The following is a 14675-nucleotide window of genomic DNA, read 5'->3' as shown; positions in this document are numbered from 1 at the left end:
TGATGGCTTTAGTGAACGCCAATCAAACTACATCCAGATACATCCCAACTGAGCAACTGGAGACTTCAGTGACCACCAATGTGAGGAAACACTTTTCCATAGACCACCAATGTGCGGGAATACTACAATTTTCACTAACTGTATGTCTTTTCTGGCCATTATTAATATTTGTTTAATTTCATTATTATAACAGAAAATACTTTTTTATATAGAAAAGCCCTAGGTGTCAAATACTTTAGGAGCCTACATGCATTATTCTTATTTATCCTAAACGTGTTGTTAAACCCAGAGTTCCAAGGAAATATGTGTAGAACCCTTGTCCCAAAGCAGGGCTACAGGTAAATTTAAAGGAAGGGAAAAATGGTGCAAGGTATCAACCAAACATGAAAAGAAAAAATATATCAAAATAATAATGATAATAATGTCCCAAGTGTCCAGAATGTCCGAATGGCAAATGTGAGCGTATAAGTATTAACACTATAAGGCACATATACGCTATACTGTAACTATGAAGTCCCAATGGTAACAAAAAGTTCAAATGAGGGTGATACTAGGCACCAGCGGCTGCTCCCTTGGGAGTAGAAGCAAAACTCTGGAAGGCAATGTGGAGATAAAAGACAAGGTGCGCCAATCTAAGTGCAGTATCAAACGTAACTTTTAATATATAAATATAAAAACAAACGGCCAAATGGCTACTCACAAGGATTCAGTAAAAGTAAGGCACATAAAAACATGTAGATGGCCCAGGGACATAATCTCAGCTGCTCAGTGTAGGAACCCAAAGATGTTTCTCAGCGCTGGGGAGAATGTAGAAAGGATGGTCGCAGTGTGTAATCCTCGGCTGGTGGAGGCTTTACTGTAGGGAGAACGGGAAGACCCAGGTGTCCGCAAGGTAGAGCCGGAATCTAGTCAGATACCAGAAGCCAGGAACCGGAAGCAGGAAACAGATGCGGACCAGTGTGAAGCGCACCATACACAAGTGGGGGCAGTGGAAATGTCATCTGGATGTGTCAGATGACGCATTTCAATGCATCCGCATTTTCTTCAGATCTAATAGGCTAACGGGGTAGGAATCATTTATATAGAGGGGCTGGAGTCAGTCGCTAAGCGACGGCATAAACAGGAAGTACTGGCAGTGTATAAGGGAACTGTTTGAAAACAAATGATAATACAAGTATTGGATAAAAGAAAAAAAAATGTGAATATACAGATAAAAGTAAAAATAAAACTAAAAATAAAAACGCTCCCCTCATTAGCTTCCACATTTTTTCCCTTTTTTATCATATTTATTTTCATTTTCATTTTCATTTTCATTTTCATTTTCATTTTTATTTTCATTTTCATTTTTATTTTTACTTTTATCTGTATATTCACATATATATATTTCTCATCATTGCTTTTTTGTCTTATTTTCTTTATTTTCTTTTTTATCTATATTTTTTATCTATATATTTTATATTCTATATTTTCTAATTTTTCTCTGGTTTTCCTTAATATTTTTTATTATTTTTTTATTTTTTTTTATTTTATTATTTTTTTAAATTTTTCAATTAATTAATTTTTATATTAATTATCATTATTTCCCCATTTTTCAACTCTACTAGCTTACATTCCACTTTCTTGTTCTTATAGGTATGAATTTTTCTTTTCCTTTTTTTCTTTTATCCAATACTTGTATTATCATTTGTTTTCAAACGGTTCCCTTATACACTGCCAGTACTTCCTGTTTATGCCGTAGCTTAGCGATTGACTCCAGCCCCTCTATATAAATGATTCCTACCCCGTTAGCCTATTAGATCTGAAGAAAATGCGGATGCATTGAAACGCGTCATCTGACATGTCCAGACGACATTTCCACTGCCCCCACTTCAGTGTATGGTGCGCTTCATGCTGGTCCGCATCTGTTTCCTGCTTCCGCTTCCTGGCTTCTAGTATCTGACTAGATGCCGGCTCTACCTTGCGGACACCTGGGTCTTTCCGTTCTCCCTACAGTAAAGCTTCCACCAGCCGAGGATTACACACTGCGACCATACTTTCTACATTCTCCCCAGCGCTGAGAAACATCTTTGGGTTCCTACACTGTGAGCAGCTGAGATTACGTCCCTGGGCCATCTACATGTTTTTATGTGCCTTACTTTTACTGAATCCTTGTGAGTAGCCATTTGGCCGTTTTTTTTAATATTTATATATTAAAAGTTACATTTGATACTGCACTTAGATTGGCGCACCTTGTCTTTTATCACTACAGGTAAATTTAGTTGTGCTGGGTGGTATCCAGCCTGGCTAATTTGTAGTGTTTAGTGGTCAGATGGCTTTCTTCCAAATCCTGTTTAGCTGTGGCTTTTTCTTTTTGTCAGTAGATGGCGCTGTTGCCTTTGACATTAATATAATGAGCTACAGTGAGTTCAGGTTATGAATAAACATACCTTTCTCAGCCAATCAGATTCGCTGCTATGAATGCTGGGAGGAGGTATTTATTTGGAAGGAGTCAGGTGATCGTAGTCTTCCCCAGCCAGGCTGCGGTCTGGGTGGGATGTTTGTGAAACAGTTCCTGGCTGCTAGGCCTGAAGCTTGAGGCCTATCCAGGTGTTCTCCTAGCTGCTAGGCCTATCCAAGGCCTATCCAGGTGTTCAGGATTCACAGAGAAAAGCCTGCTCAATATTCGGAAACAATTCAGAGAGGGATGGAATTCTAGAGAAGTAAGTACCAGAGGTGACTCTTCAAGGACTGGGGATCCATGAGGTGAATTTATTTTATTTATTTATTTTAATTTTTATTTTTACACTCGTCTTTAAAAAAAAAAAAATGTGTCACTGTTATTCCTATTACAAGGAATGTAAACATCCCTTGTAATAGAAAAAAGCATGACAAGACCTCTTAAATATGAAATCTGGGGTCAAAAAGACTTCAGATCTCATATTTACACTAAAATTCAATAAAATTAATTAAATAAAATTTCGTTTGAAAAAAAAAAATGTCCCTTTAAGAGCTATGGACGTCGCTTCCGCCCTGCAATGGTATGGAGCTGGGTGGGGGTCATCTTCCCTTTACTCTGCAGCCAGCCAAGCAGGGCACAGTATCCGATCGTCTCTGTCACTGCCGGCGGCTCCAGTAAGCGGCAGAGGGCACCGGAGCAGGACACCGATAGAAGTGATCTTGTGGCGAATCCACCGCTGAGACCACTTTTATCTGAAAGCGGACCGCCCGCTGCCATAACAACGATATTCCACTTCAAAGAGCCGCCGTATAATGACGGCAGGCGGTCCGTAAGTGGTTAAAGGCTCTTTTCCTGTACTGCTGTCTGCTTTATCTCACCTTTTTGTCTAAGGATCATGTCTAATGATCATTACTATTTTGACTAAGTGTGTCCTGTGCCATATCCCCTTTTTCCCACATTTTTGTGTTTGTGAGAAATAAACTTCTCTTTGTTTAAGCATAAAAGTGACTGGTGGCCAATTTTCTATCTTGTTCATCACCCACCATGCCTAGTTACCTGCACCCTGAGGAGTTATGTTGGCCCTCCCTGCCTCTGGGGGTCACCACCAGGCCGCTGGTTTCTTACATTTTCATACATTGAAATGAAATGTATATGTTACACATCAAAAAAGCGCCCCAAATACCTTTTTGAAAAGATCATATACCACGGTCACATGATTTTTCTAAATCAACCCCCCCCCTGCATTGTGGGTCCTGGAGGAGGAGCTAAAAACGTTACTCCAAGAAGAGTTTTCCCATGCCCCCCCATCCTCAGTGCTAACTGATGCTGTTGCAGTGATGTCATTGATTAAAAAAAAGAAAAGGTAATTTAAATAAAAAAAAACTCTAAAAAAATGTTTTGAGTAGAAAGAATAATCCTTTGATTAACATTTGTTAATTAATGGTGGAAGCAGAGTTTTGTTATGACATCCCATATCACAGTTTTCGGGTTAATTATCCCTGCTGGATCAGTTCCACTGGATGCTGCTGTGATTGTGTAGGGCGAAGAGGGGGGACAGCGATGACTAGGGGAGGCTTGCTAAGGAAACAAAGAAGTGAATGGCTTCCTCTGAGTGGACTAGTGGAGCGTGCGCACTGAGGGTGACAATGCTACAGCTAGAGAATTGTCAGCTATAGTGTTGCCAACAGCTATTACGAAGTGAGGAGAAACGGCTGGATCAACCAGGTATTTATAAATGTACAGAACGTGCAGGATTGAAAATGTCATTGGTTGCTAGCATGCAAGCAAGTGGGACTGCACATCTTCATGTGTTTCCATGGTGAGGTCAGGCCAGCTGCCAGCACCATAACAACCAGTGATGCTTTACGGCCAATGTAAGATGCTGTGCCGCCTGGCTGCCATGTTGAAAAGAAAGACTATTATTTATTATTTTTATACAGGATTTATATAACGCCAACAATTTGAGCAGCGCCTTACAACATGAGGAGAGACCATACAGTTCCAGTACAATTCAATACAGGAGGAATCAGAGGGCCCCGTTCATTGGAGCTTACAATCTAAAAGGGAGGGTCAAGTGATACAAAAGGTAATAACTATGGGGTATGAGCTAATGAAGAAAATAAAAGTATCGTTTTTTGGTGAGAGCAGAATAGGCTTCTCTGAAAGGAAGGGTTTTCAGGGGTCGCCTAAAAGGGGACAGAGTAGTAGATCGTTGGACAGATTGGGATAGGGAGTTTTATAGGTTGGGAGAGACTCGGGAGAAGTCCTGGAGGTGAGCATGGGAGGAGGTGACGTGGGAGCTAGAAAGCAGGTGGTCTTGGGAACAAAAAAGGGAACAATTTAGTTGGTATTTTGAGACAAGATTAAGTATGTAGTTGTGGAAAGAGTTAGGAATGGCTTTGTAAGTTTTCTAGTATTTCTTTTTTTGGTGTGAGCAGGAGGCCAATGGAGGGATTGCAGTAGTCAGAGTGAGAGACAACCAGGGAGTGAATTAGAAGCTTTGTGGTGTCACTGGCATATTTTGGAGACGTTGTGGAGGTTGAGGTGGCAAGATTTGAATAAAGATTGGACGTGGAGCCGAAAGGAAAGTTCAGAGTCCAGGATTACACGTAGCACCCTCCCATACAGGGACGGGTTAATAGTTGTGCCATCAATCTTGGCAGAGAGGTCAGGGAAGGACCACATGGAGGAGGAAATATTATGAGCTCAGTTATGGATAGACTGAGTTTGAGGAAGTGGTGTATCATCTAGACGGATATGTCTGTCAGTAAATTATTGATGTGTGAGGAGACTGATAGAGTGAGCTGATGGGTAAAAAAGATAGGATTGCTTGTCTGGTGACAGCGTATAAACAGAAATGAAAGTGATGGGAGGCTATCAGCTGACCCACAGAGATTGTGTAGATCGAGAATAGGAGAGGTCCAAGAACAGAACCTTGAGAGACCCTGATTGGAAGAGGAGAGGGGAGAAGGTAGATTTGTAAGTGACACTGTAAGTGCGATGGGATAGGTAAGATGAGAACCAACAAAGAGTACAGTCATAGAGACCAAGGAAGAGGAGTTTTTTGAGGAGCAGGGAGTGGTCAACTGTGTCAAAGGCAGCAGAGAGGTCCAGGAGTAAAGCTGGTCATAGATGGATCGAAATTTGTCCAAATCAGAATGGACCTGTCGAAATTTCGATCCATCTATGGGTAGGCTGGTTGCACAGGAGTTGATCTCTCGGTCGACTCCGATGCAACCAGTCTGCTGGAAAATGTTTGCTTGATCAGTGTCACTGGCTATAGCTGTCTCCCCACTGTCAGAATACAGTAGCTCCACGGGAGGGGTTCCCCCATCCACCCTAAATGTGTGGATGGGGGAATTGATTTATTTTCTTTGTTTAACCCACTGGCATAAGAGTACAGAATAGACCATTGGTTTTAGCCATTAGTAAATCATTTGTGAGTTTTAGGAGAGCTCTTTCTGATTATTGTTGTGGGCGAAATCCAGACTGAAGGGTATCAAGAAGGATATTCTCAGTAAGTAGGTAGCTCAGGCAGTTGTAGACCTTGCATTCAAGTAGTTTGGAGGTAAAGGGGAGTAAGGAGGTTGTTAAGACTGGTGGGATTAAGCGAAGGTCTTTTTAAAGTCTAACTAAATGCTAAACTATTTTTTTAGTTTTGGATAGACTGGAGAGGGAATACAACCCCTGTCAGTTTTTACTTTCAATCTTTTTTATTATTAAAGCAAGTCAGAATACAAAAGTAATTTTGTACCGAGAGATTCAAAAATAAAGGAGGGAAGAAGTAGAAATAGAGGAATAAAAGGGGGGGACCTGGTTGGAACACCAGAACCTAAATAAAGAGGGGGAAACTCAAACGAAGAGCCTGCATTATCATCTCGAAACCAGGAATCCCAACCAGGGTCTAGAAAGAGAGCTCCTACAGTTCAATATCAACGTAATGAGCCATGGCTCACGTACCCTTTTAAACTGAGATACAAAGTCATTAAGCTTTCTTGCAAGGTGCTCATTAAGCCTAATCCAGGAGACCTTACGCCTGAACAAAGCAATATGAACCGAGGTGCTCTTCCAGGAGCAGGCTATAATAAGTTTCTGCTAATAGCAGAAAGTTAATCAACTGGTGTGTGGAACCAGAGACATCAGCAACTTTTTCATTTAATAAAGCAATTCGGGGTAACTGTAGAACAGGTGTAATACATTAATGGTCAGTGTAAATTCCCATAGCATTGGTGGCCAGTGTAGAAACTCCTCTTTATATTGGTAATCGTTAAAAAAATCCAAACCTGCATTTGTGGTCAGTTTCGAATCCTCCCTTACATTGGTGGTCCATGTGGTAGCACCCTTTAATCAGCTGTTGATGTAAAATATCCCATTACATTGGTTGTCAGTGTAAACTTTTCATAACATTGGTGATCAGTGCACATTTCCCTTTACGTTGGTGGTAAGTGCAGAATTGCCCTTACACTGGTGGTCAGTGTAAATCCCCCTTTACATTGGTGGTCAGTGTAAATCCCCCCTAACGTTGGTGGTTGGTGTAAATCCCCCCTAACATTGGTGGCCGACAATGGTTGTCAGTGTAAATTCTCCCTTACATGGAGGTCGTTGTATATTCCCCCTTACACTGGTGGTTGGTGTAAATGCTCTTATTGCAGGTGTCAGTGTAGAAATCCCTCTTTTCTGTTGGTGGGTGGTGTAAAATCCCCCGTTACATGATGGTCAGTGTAAATTCCCCCTCACATTGATGGTCAGTGTAAATCCCCCATCACATTGGTGGTCATTGTAAATTCCCCATTACATTGGTAGAATCCCCCACTATATACTTGCCAAAGATTTCCAGATTTGCTCTACATGATTCAGAATTTGTCACAGTGTACTGCCTCTTAACTAATCCCATCCCCCCACCACTGATCCCATCAACCCCCCAGAATTGCCACTAATCCCAACAGTCCTAGGAGTTTTCTATCTATTGATGGGTCCCCTCGCCTCCCCAGGCTATGGTGTGGAGACAGTGAGGAGATGAAGTGCTGTAACCTTTAGCAACCAATCAGTGAGCAGTAATGCTGTGCACTAACCTCTTGCAACCAATTATTGAGTGGTAAGGATATGCAGTAAGCTCTAGGAACCTATCAGTGAGCAGTAATAATGTGCAGTAACATCTAGCAAACAATTAGTAATTGGTATAGATGTCCAGTAACCTCTAGCAAACAATCAGTGAGCAGTATTGTACAGTAATCTCTAGCAACCAACCAACAAGCAGAAGTCATGTGCTGTAACCTCTAGCAGCCAGTCAGTGAGCAGTAATGATACACTTTAACCTCTGGCAACCAATCGCAAACACTGCCTAATCTGATTCAGTAAACTGATTTTGAGTCTGCTATTTATTGTATGTCTCAAAGCACGTGGAGCAAAATTGCATGGAAGTGGGGGTAGAAGCAAATGTTTGCCCAGGGTCCAGTCAATATTAAAGACGGCCATGAGTGCGAGGATTCGTGCCCTGTCGTTTGGAGGACTAGTGCCCCATCATTAATATTAGTGAGAGAACTAGTACTCCATCTCTAGTGTCAGTAGAAATATAGCACCTTATATCAGTGGAAGGAATAGCGTCCCAAGGGCCGGATAAAGACTAACAGAGGGCCACAGTTTGGAGACAACTGTTTTAGAGAGTTGCAGAAGATGCCAGAAGAGAGGGAAAGGTTAAAGGGGTTGTAAAGGTAAAAATTTTTTCACCTTAATGCATTCTATGCATTAAGGTGAAAAAACTTCTGACAGAACCGCCGCCCCCAGCCCCCCCGTTTTACTTACCTGACGCCTCGAAAGTCAGCTTCGCGTTCCCGACATCTGTTCCTCCGCTCACCCTGGCCGCTGATTGGCTGCAGTGGATGGATTGAAAGCAGCGCAGCCATTGGCTCGCGCTGCTGTCAATCACATCCGATGACGCGGCGCGCCAGGGGGCAGGGCCGAGTGATACAGCGAGCGGCTATAGCCGCCGGCTGTATCACGGGAGCGCGCCCGCAAGCACTCACCACCGTGCGAGGGAGCTCGCATTAAGGTGGTGAATGCTTGCGGGGAGGAGCTGAAACAGCCGCCGAGGGACCCCAGAAGACCAGGTTCGGGGCCACTCTGTGCAGAACGAGCTGCACAGTGAAGGTAAGTATAACATGTTTGTTATTTAAAAAAAAAAAAAAAAAAACACCTTTACAAACGCTTTAATGTTATGAGTTAGAGAGCATATATAATAGAACCAGAGGGTAACAGAAAAAGAATGTAGAAGACAAAGTGAGAAAAGAAGGTGTTAAAGTGGTTGTAAACCCTTTACAACCACTTTTTACTAAGGCAAGTCTATAATTAGTCTTACCTGTAGCTACACTGGATATCTCCTAAACCTGCACGGTGTAGGAGATATCCCTGTATTTGTATGTGCCGGCACCTGCGCACTTAAGCAAACTGAAGTGACAGCACATACGTGGTGTTGCTTCAGTTGTACTGTGCCGTTACCGGCGGCTCCTGTGCACATGCGTGGGAGTGACGTCATCGTGGCTCCGGGCCAATCACAGCGCCCGCGTTACCCAGAAGTAACCCCCGGAAGCGATGCCAGCCGCCAGAGTGGTGAACGAGGACCGCTGCGAGTGCTTCAATCTCAGGTAAGTAATTCATAATGAGCTAGTATGCTATGCATACTAGCTCATTATGCCTTTGTCTTGCAGGGTTTTTTTTTTTTTGGATTTTTTTTTTTTTTTTTAGGGTTTACAACCACATTAAATTAGTTACCTACAGTGACCAATTAGATTTAATCTTTTATTGGATCATAGACAGAACAATTAATACAAGAAACTCACTACTGCAGCACCTGTGGTTTAATAGGCCGTGGCCCTTTATTATAGGTATATACAAATAGTTAATAATAACATTTATATAAATGAATCAATTTATTAAAATTTATTATTAACAACTTCAAATTATTTCTCATATATGTACTAAGAAATATATATATATATATATAGCTCAGCTATATATGAGCTCGAGCTATTACATTACGTACTAAAAACAACATCCCGTACATACAAAAAAATCCAAAAAGAGGAGAGGGATTAAATGACCTCATAATAGGGCCACGACAAAGAAAAATGGGAGGGTAGGGCGGGCAAGTTATACTACCGTCTTCTCTCCTCTGCCCGCTAGTGACGCATCTTCTGTCTTTTATATAGCCTACTTTGCTTGTGCCAGACAGCATTTGATTGGATGATTTAAAACTGACAATCAGGTATTTGAAATATATAATTTAATAATAATTTAATTTTTTTTTTTTTTAATTAACTTTAATTAACACATCAATTTATTTCAATTGTCTGACATGATCCCATAGGTGTTGGGATGGGGACATTCTGCCCCACCTTTCACCTTTATTCTCTGGAAAATGAAACAACTTTCACTTCTCTTTCGGAAAAGAAATGAATATTAATATGGAGAAGAAGGCTAGGAGAATTCTCTGTCTTTCTTGTGATTCTATGTAGACAGCGCACAGTAATAGCCGCATCATTTGCGGTGTGCACAGTCTAGTCAGCGTGCCAGCCATTCACCCACAGCTCTAACTTCCGCCAATCAACACATGGCGTCACCACACTCGCACGAAGACACCAGTAGTCCAGACAGTCATAGAAGCCCCTCCCCTATGGGGTTGGGAAACAAATTAGGACAGGGCTGACTGACGTCCCAACCTCACAATAACCCCGCCCAATTCATATTCCTATCCAATCATCGCGCAAGCCTCCTGACAGCGGAGAAAGCGATTAGAGCGGCGCACTCTAAAATGCAGTTAGTGGCATTGAAAACTTCAGCCAATCGGCGCTCTGTCCGGGGGTGCGGCGGAACGTTGATTGGGCCGGGTGGGTGGGGTCTGTCATTGGCAGCTGGGTGCTGAGAGTCTGGTAGGGAGTGAGTGGCCGCCCGAGGCTCGCAGCCCCCGGCCTATGGACCTATGGAGCTCGAGAACATAGTAGCCAACACCGTGCTGCTGAAAGCCAGGGAAGGTGAGTGTGTGCGGGGGGTGGAGGGGGACTCGGGAAACTTCTATGAGGCTGACTAAGTGACAGGCGAGACTCCTATTGTATGTGTATGAGTGGGAATGTCAGCATGGGTGCCTACCTGCCTGCCTGCAAAGGATTTCTTATTCTTATAAAGCAATATTAGGATCATCATACAGGATCACCAGTCTGATGGGGGTGAAAGCGCAGATGTGATGGCAGATGATGAGTGTCATTGCATGGCTGAGTTGTCAGCTGGGAGATGTTCTGCTGGATCTTCTTCCTTGATCACACTATATCTGGAACTGGGGACATCACATTAGACACATCACAAGGATTCACTATTAGGGATGAGCAGAGTGATTTGGGCCAAATTCATCTCAGTCAAAGTTTGCAGAGAGGAGACTCAATTCTTCACTAGGAGCTGCTTCTGACAAATTTGCTTGGGGGGGGGGGGGGATAAAACTTCTTCCCCTTCTCTCTCTTTTTTTTTCTCTTTTAGAGGATGTTTTTGTGGGTGTATTTAGGGTAGTATAGTTTATTCAAGATTGTTGTGGGTTTTGTTTATTTGATTGTTCTTTTGTGGGTTTTTTTTTGTTTTTTTGTTTTTTTTTCTTTTGTTTTGTTGTCTGCTTATTTTTTATTTTTTTTTTTGTAAAGAAAAACATAACTCAATTCCGAAATATTGAGACTTATGGCCAGTACACACGATCTGAAAAACAGACGACAGATCATCCGTGTTTTTTTTTTTTTTTTTTTTTTTTTGCATGCTAGTCACATATCGAACATGGAGAGGTTACTAAAGTGACAAATTCTCGTACAACAGAATAACAAATCGGAAGTGATGTAATGTGTTTGTAGTGTATTTCTATTGTATTTTCGGACGACAGGTACTGATTAACCACATCGATACAGGGTACTTATACCCCCTTCCTGCCCAGGCCATTTTTCAGCTTTCAGCACTGTCACACTTTGAATGACAATTGCGTGGGCATGCTACACTGTAACCATGTGAAATTGTCTTCACACAAATGGAGCTTACTTTTGGTGGTATTTAATCACTCCTGGGTTTTTTATTTTTTCCTAGAAAAAAAAAAAATAATAATAATGAAAAACAAGTTTTTCTTAGTTTCTGTCAGTAAATTTTGTAAATAAGTAATTTTTCTCATTCACTGATGGGCGCTGATGAGGCGGCACTGATTAGGTTGCACTGATGAGGAGGCACGATTATGCTGCACTTGTGGCACAGATGGGCAGCAGTGATGAACATTAATGGGCAACGGTGATAGCCAGCCCTGATTGGCATCACTAATGGCCTCTGATTGCTGGCACTTTGGCAATTGTGGGCACTGTTTGGCATTGATTGCTGGCAGGGGTGGGCAATCATTGCTGCGACTGGTGGGCACTTAATTGTAATCAGGGCACTGATGATCAGTGCCCTGATTACATACCTAGCTGTCCCCTGTGAGGAGATGCCGCTGATCAGCTCTCCTCTCCTCACTCTGTCAGTGTGAGGCGAGGAGCCCCGATTGACGGTATCTCCGTGTTTACATGTGACCGGCTGTGATTGGACACAGCCGATCACATGGTTAAAGAGCCGCGGCTCTTTACACAGATCGGGGTCGCGCCCAAGAGCGGTCGTTCTGGGAAGACATCATATGACGTCCACCCAGAACGAGAGCCGCACCGCCCACCCGTCATTTGACGGCCGGCGGCAAGTGGTTAAACGAAAATAGTAAGATCTGGTATCGTACGAGAAATTTTCATGTTTGCTCGATCAGATAATATTGGATGAACTGTCGTGATCGGCTCTCGAAAAGCGCTATACTAACGATCTTTTTATCGTACGATCGCTTCGAAAGGTGTTTTTGGTGGCACAAGAACAGGTAAAAGAAGCTACTTTAACCACTTCCCTACCGCTGTATAGTCATGACGCCCGCAGGAACCCTTCGTCCCTCCGGGCAGGCTTCATATGACGTCCGGGGAATACCCTGCATTGTGGAGAGCACGTGGCCGCCGCATCACTTGGGACCCAATGCACGTGCCTGGCGGCCGCGATGTCCACCAGGCACCCGCGTTTGCTCGTCACACAGCAGGGACGTGGATCTGTGTGTGTAAACACACAGATCCACGTCCTGTCAGGTGAGAGAAGACCGATCCGTGTGTTCCCGTTACACAGGAACACCAATTGGTCTCCTCCCCTTGTGAGTCTCCTCCCCCTACAGTTAGAATCACTCCCTAGGACACACAGTTAACCCTTTGATCGCCCCCTAGTGTTAACCCCTTCCCTGCCAGTCACATTTATACAGTAATCAATGCATTTTATAACACTGATCGCTGTATAAATGTCACTGGTCCCAAAATAGTGTCAAAAGTGTCCGATATGTCCACCGCAATATCACAGTCACAATAAAAATCGCAGATCGCCGCCATTACTAGTAAAAAAAAAAAAATAATAATAATAAAAATGCCATAATTCTATCCCCTATTTTGTAGAAACTATAACGTTTGCGCAATCCAATCAATATACGCTTATTGCGATTTTTACCAAAAATATGTAGAAGAATACTTATCGGCCTAAACTGAGGAAAAAAATTGTTTAAAAAAAAAATGGGATATCTATTATAGCAAAAAGTAATATTGTGTTTTTTTTTTTTTTTTTTTTTCAAAATTGTCGCTCTTTTTTTTGTTTATAGCACAAAAAAAAAAACCGCAGAAGTGATCAAATACCACCAAAAGAAAGCTCTATTTGTGGGGGGAAAAAAATTATCAAAATTAATTTTGGGTACAGTGTCGCATGACTGCACAATTCTCATTCAAAGTGTGACAGCGCTGAAAATTGGCCTGGGCAGGAAGGGAGTGAAAATGCCCAGTATGGAAGTGGTTAAAGTGACGCTAAACTCAGATTTATTTTTAATAAAATAAAATTAAACATGTCTAAATATAAGTAGAATGTACAGTGGGTAAAATAAGTATTGAACACGTCACCATGTTTCTAGGTAAATCTATTTCTAAAGGTGCTATTGACATGAAATTTTCACCACATGTCGGTAACAACTAGAGATGGGTTCGGGCGTATTCAAAATCCCAGATGCCCGATCCCGCCAGGAAGCTGACGCTGCAGATCGCTAATAACAGGCAGGGAGACACTTCCCGTCCCGCAGCTGCACAGATCAGGAAATCTCTCACTGCCTGTGATTAACGCTGTGCAATATCGGCTTTCTGGCGGGTTCGGGCAGGTGGGATTTCAAACACGCCCGAGCCCATCTCTAGTAACAACTAAGGATGAGCTCAGGCATGTTTGCAACCCGCAAGTGTAGAGCCTGCCAGGAAGTCAGCACTGCACAACGCTAATCACAGGCAGTGAGACATTTCTCGATCTCTGCAGCCGCGGATCAGGTAAATGTCTCATTGCCTGTTATTAGCACTGTGCAGTGCTGACTTCCTGGCAGGCTCTGCACGTGGGGTGTGTGAACACGCCTGAGTTCATCCTTAGTAACAACCCATGCAATCCATACATACAAGTAAGTTCAGAAGTTCTGTGTAATAAAATGGAATGACACAGGGAAAAGTATTGAACACGCTAACTGAAATGTATTTAATACTTGGTACAAAATCCTTTGTTGGTAATGACAGCTTCAAGACACCTCCTGTATGGAGAAACTAGTCGCATGCTTTGCTCAGGTGTGATTTTGGCCCATTCTTCCACACAAACAGTCTTCATATCTTGAAGGTTCCGTGGGCCTCTTCTATGAACTCTGATCTTTAGTTCTTTTCATAGATTTTCTATTGGATTCAAGTCATGTAATTGGCTGGGCCATTCTAGCAGCTTTATTTTCTTTCTTTGAAACCAGTTGAGAGTTTCCTTGGCTTTGTGTTTGGGATCATTGTCTTGCTGAAATGTCCACCCTCGTTTCATCTTCATCATCCTGGTAGACGGCAGCAGATTTTTATCCAGAATGTCTTGGTACATTTTTCTATTCATCCTTCCTTGATTGATATGAAGTTTCCCAGTACTGTATGCTGAAAAACAGCCCCATACCATTAGGTTCCCACCTCCAAACTTCACTGTTGGTATGGGGGTGTTTTTGGGGTGAATTGTAGTGCCATTTGACCTCCAAACATAGTGTGTATTATGGCATCCAAAGAGTTCAACTTTGTTCTCATCTGACCAGACTATATTCTCCCAGTATTTCACAGGCTTGTCTAAATGTTGT

The 14675-nt window shown here is 42.5% G+C and overlaps 1 protein-coding gene across 1 annotated transcript in view; it reads left to right on the top strand.

Moving 5' to 3' along the window:
• Nucleotides 1-10308: 10308 nt before the first annotated feature.
• GRK6 (G protein-coupled receptor kinase 6) overlaps nt 10309-14675 on the top strand; it is a 114425-nt gene continuing 110058 nt past the window's right edge. Inside the window, exon 1 of the mRNA XM_073620517.1 lies at nt 10309-10464. Within this exon, the coding sequence (XP_073476618.1) occupies nt 10413-10464 (52 nt within the window). The 5' untranslated portion in view covers nt 10309-10412. The remainder of the gene's footprint in view (nt 10465-14675) is intronic.

This window comes from Aquarana catesbeiana, linkage group LG03 (assembly GCF_042186555.1).
Source record: "Aquarana catesbeiana isolate 2022-GZ linkage group LG03, ASM4218655v1, whole genome shotgun sequence".
NCBI classification, from domain to species: Eukaryota; Metazoa; Chordata; class Amphibia; order Anura; family Ranidae; genus Aquarana; species Aquarana catesbeiana.
Note: the sequence above shows the minus strand (reverse complement) of the source record. Positions and strands in the feature narration are given on the sequence as shown.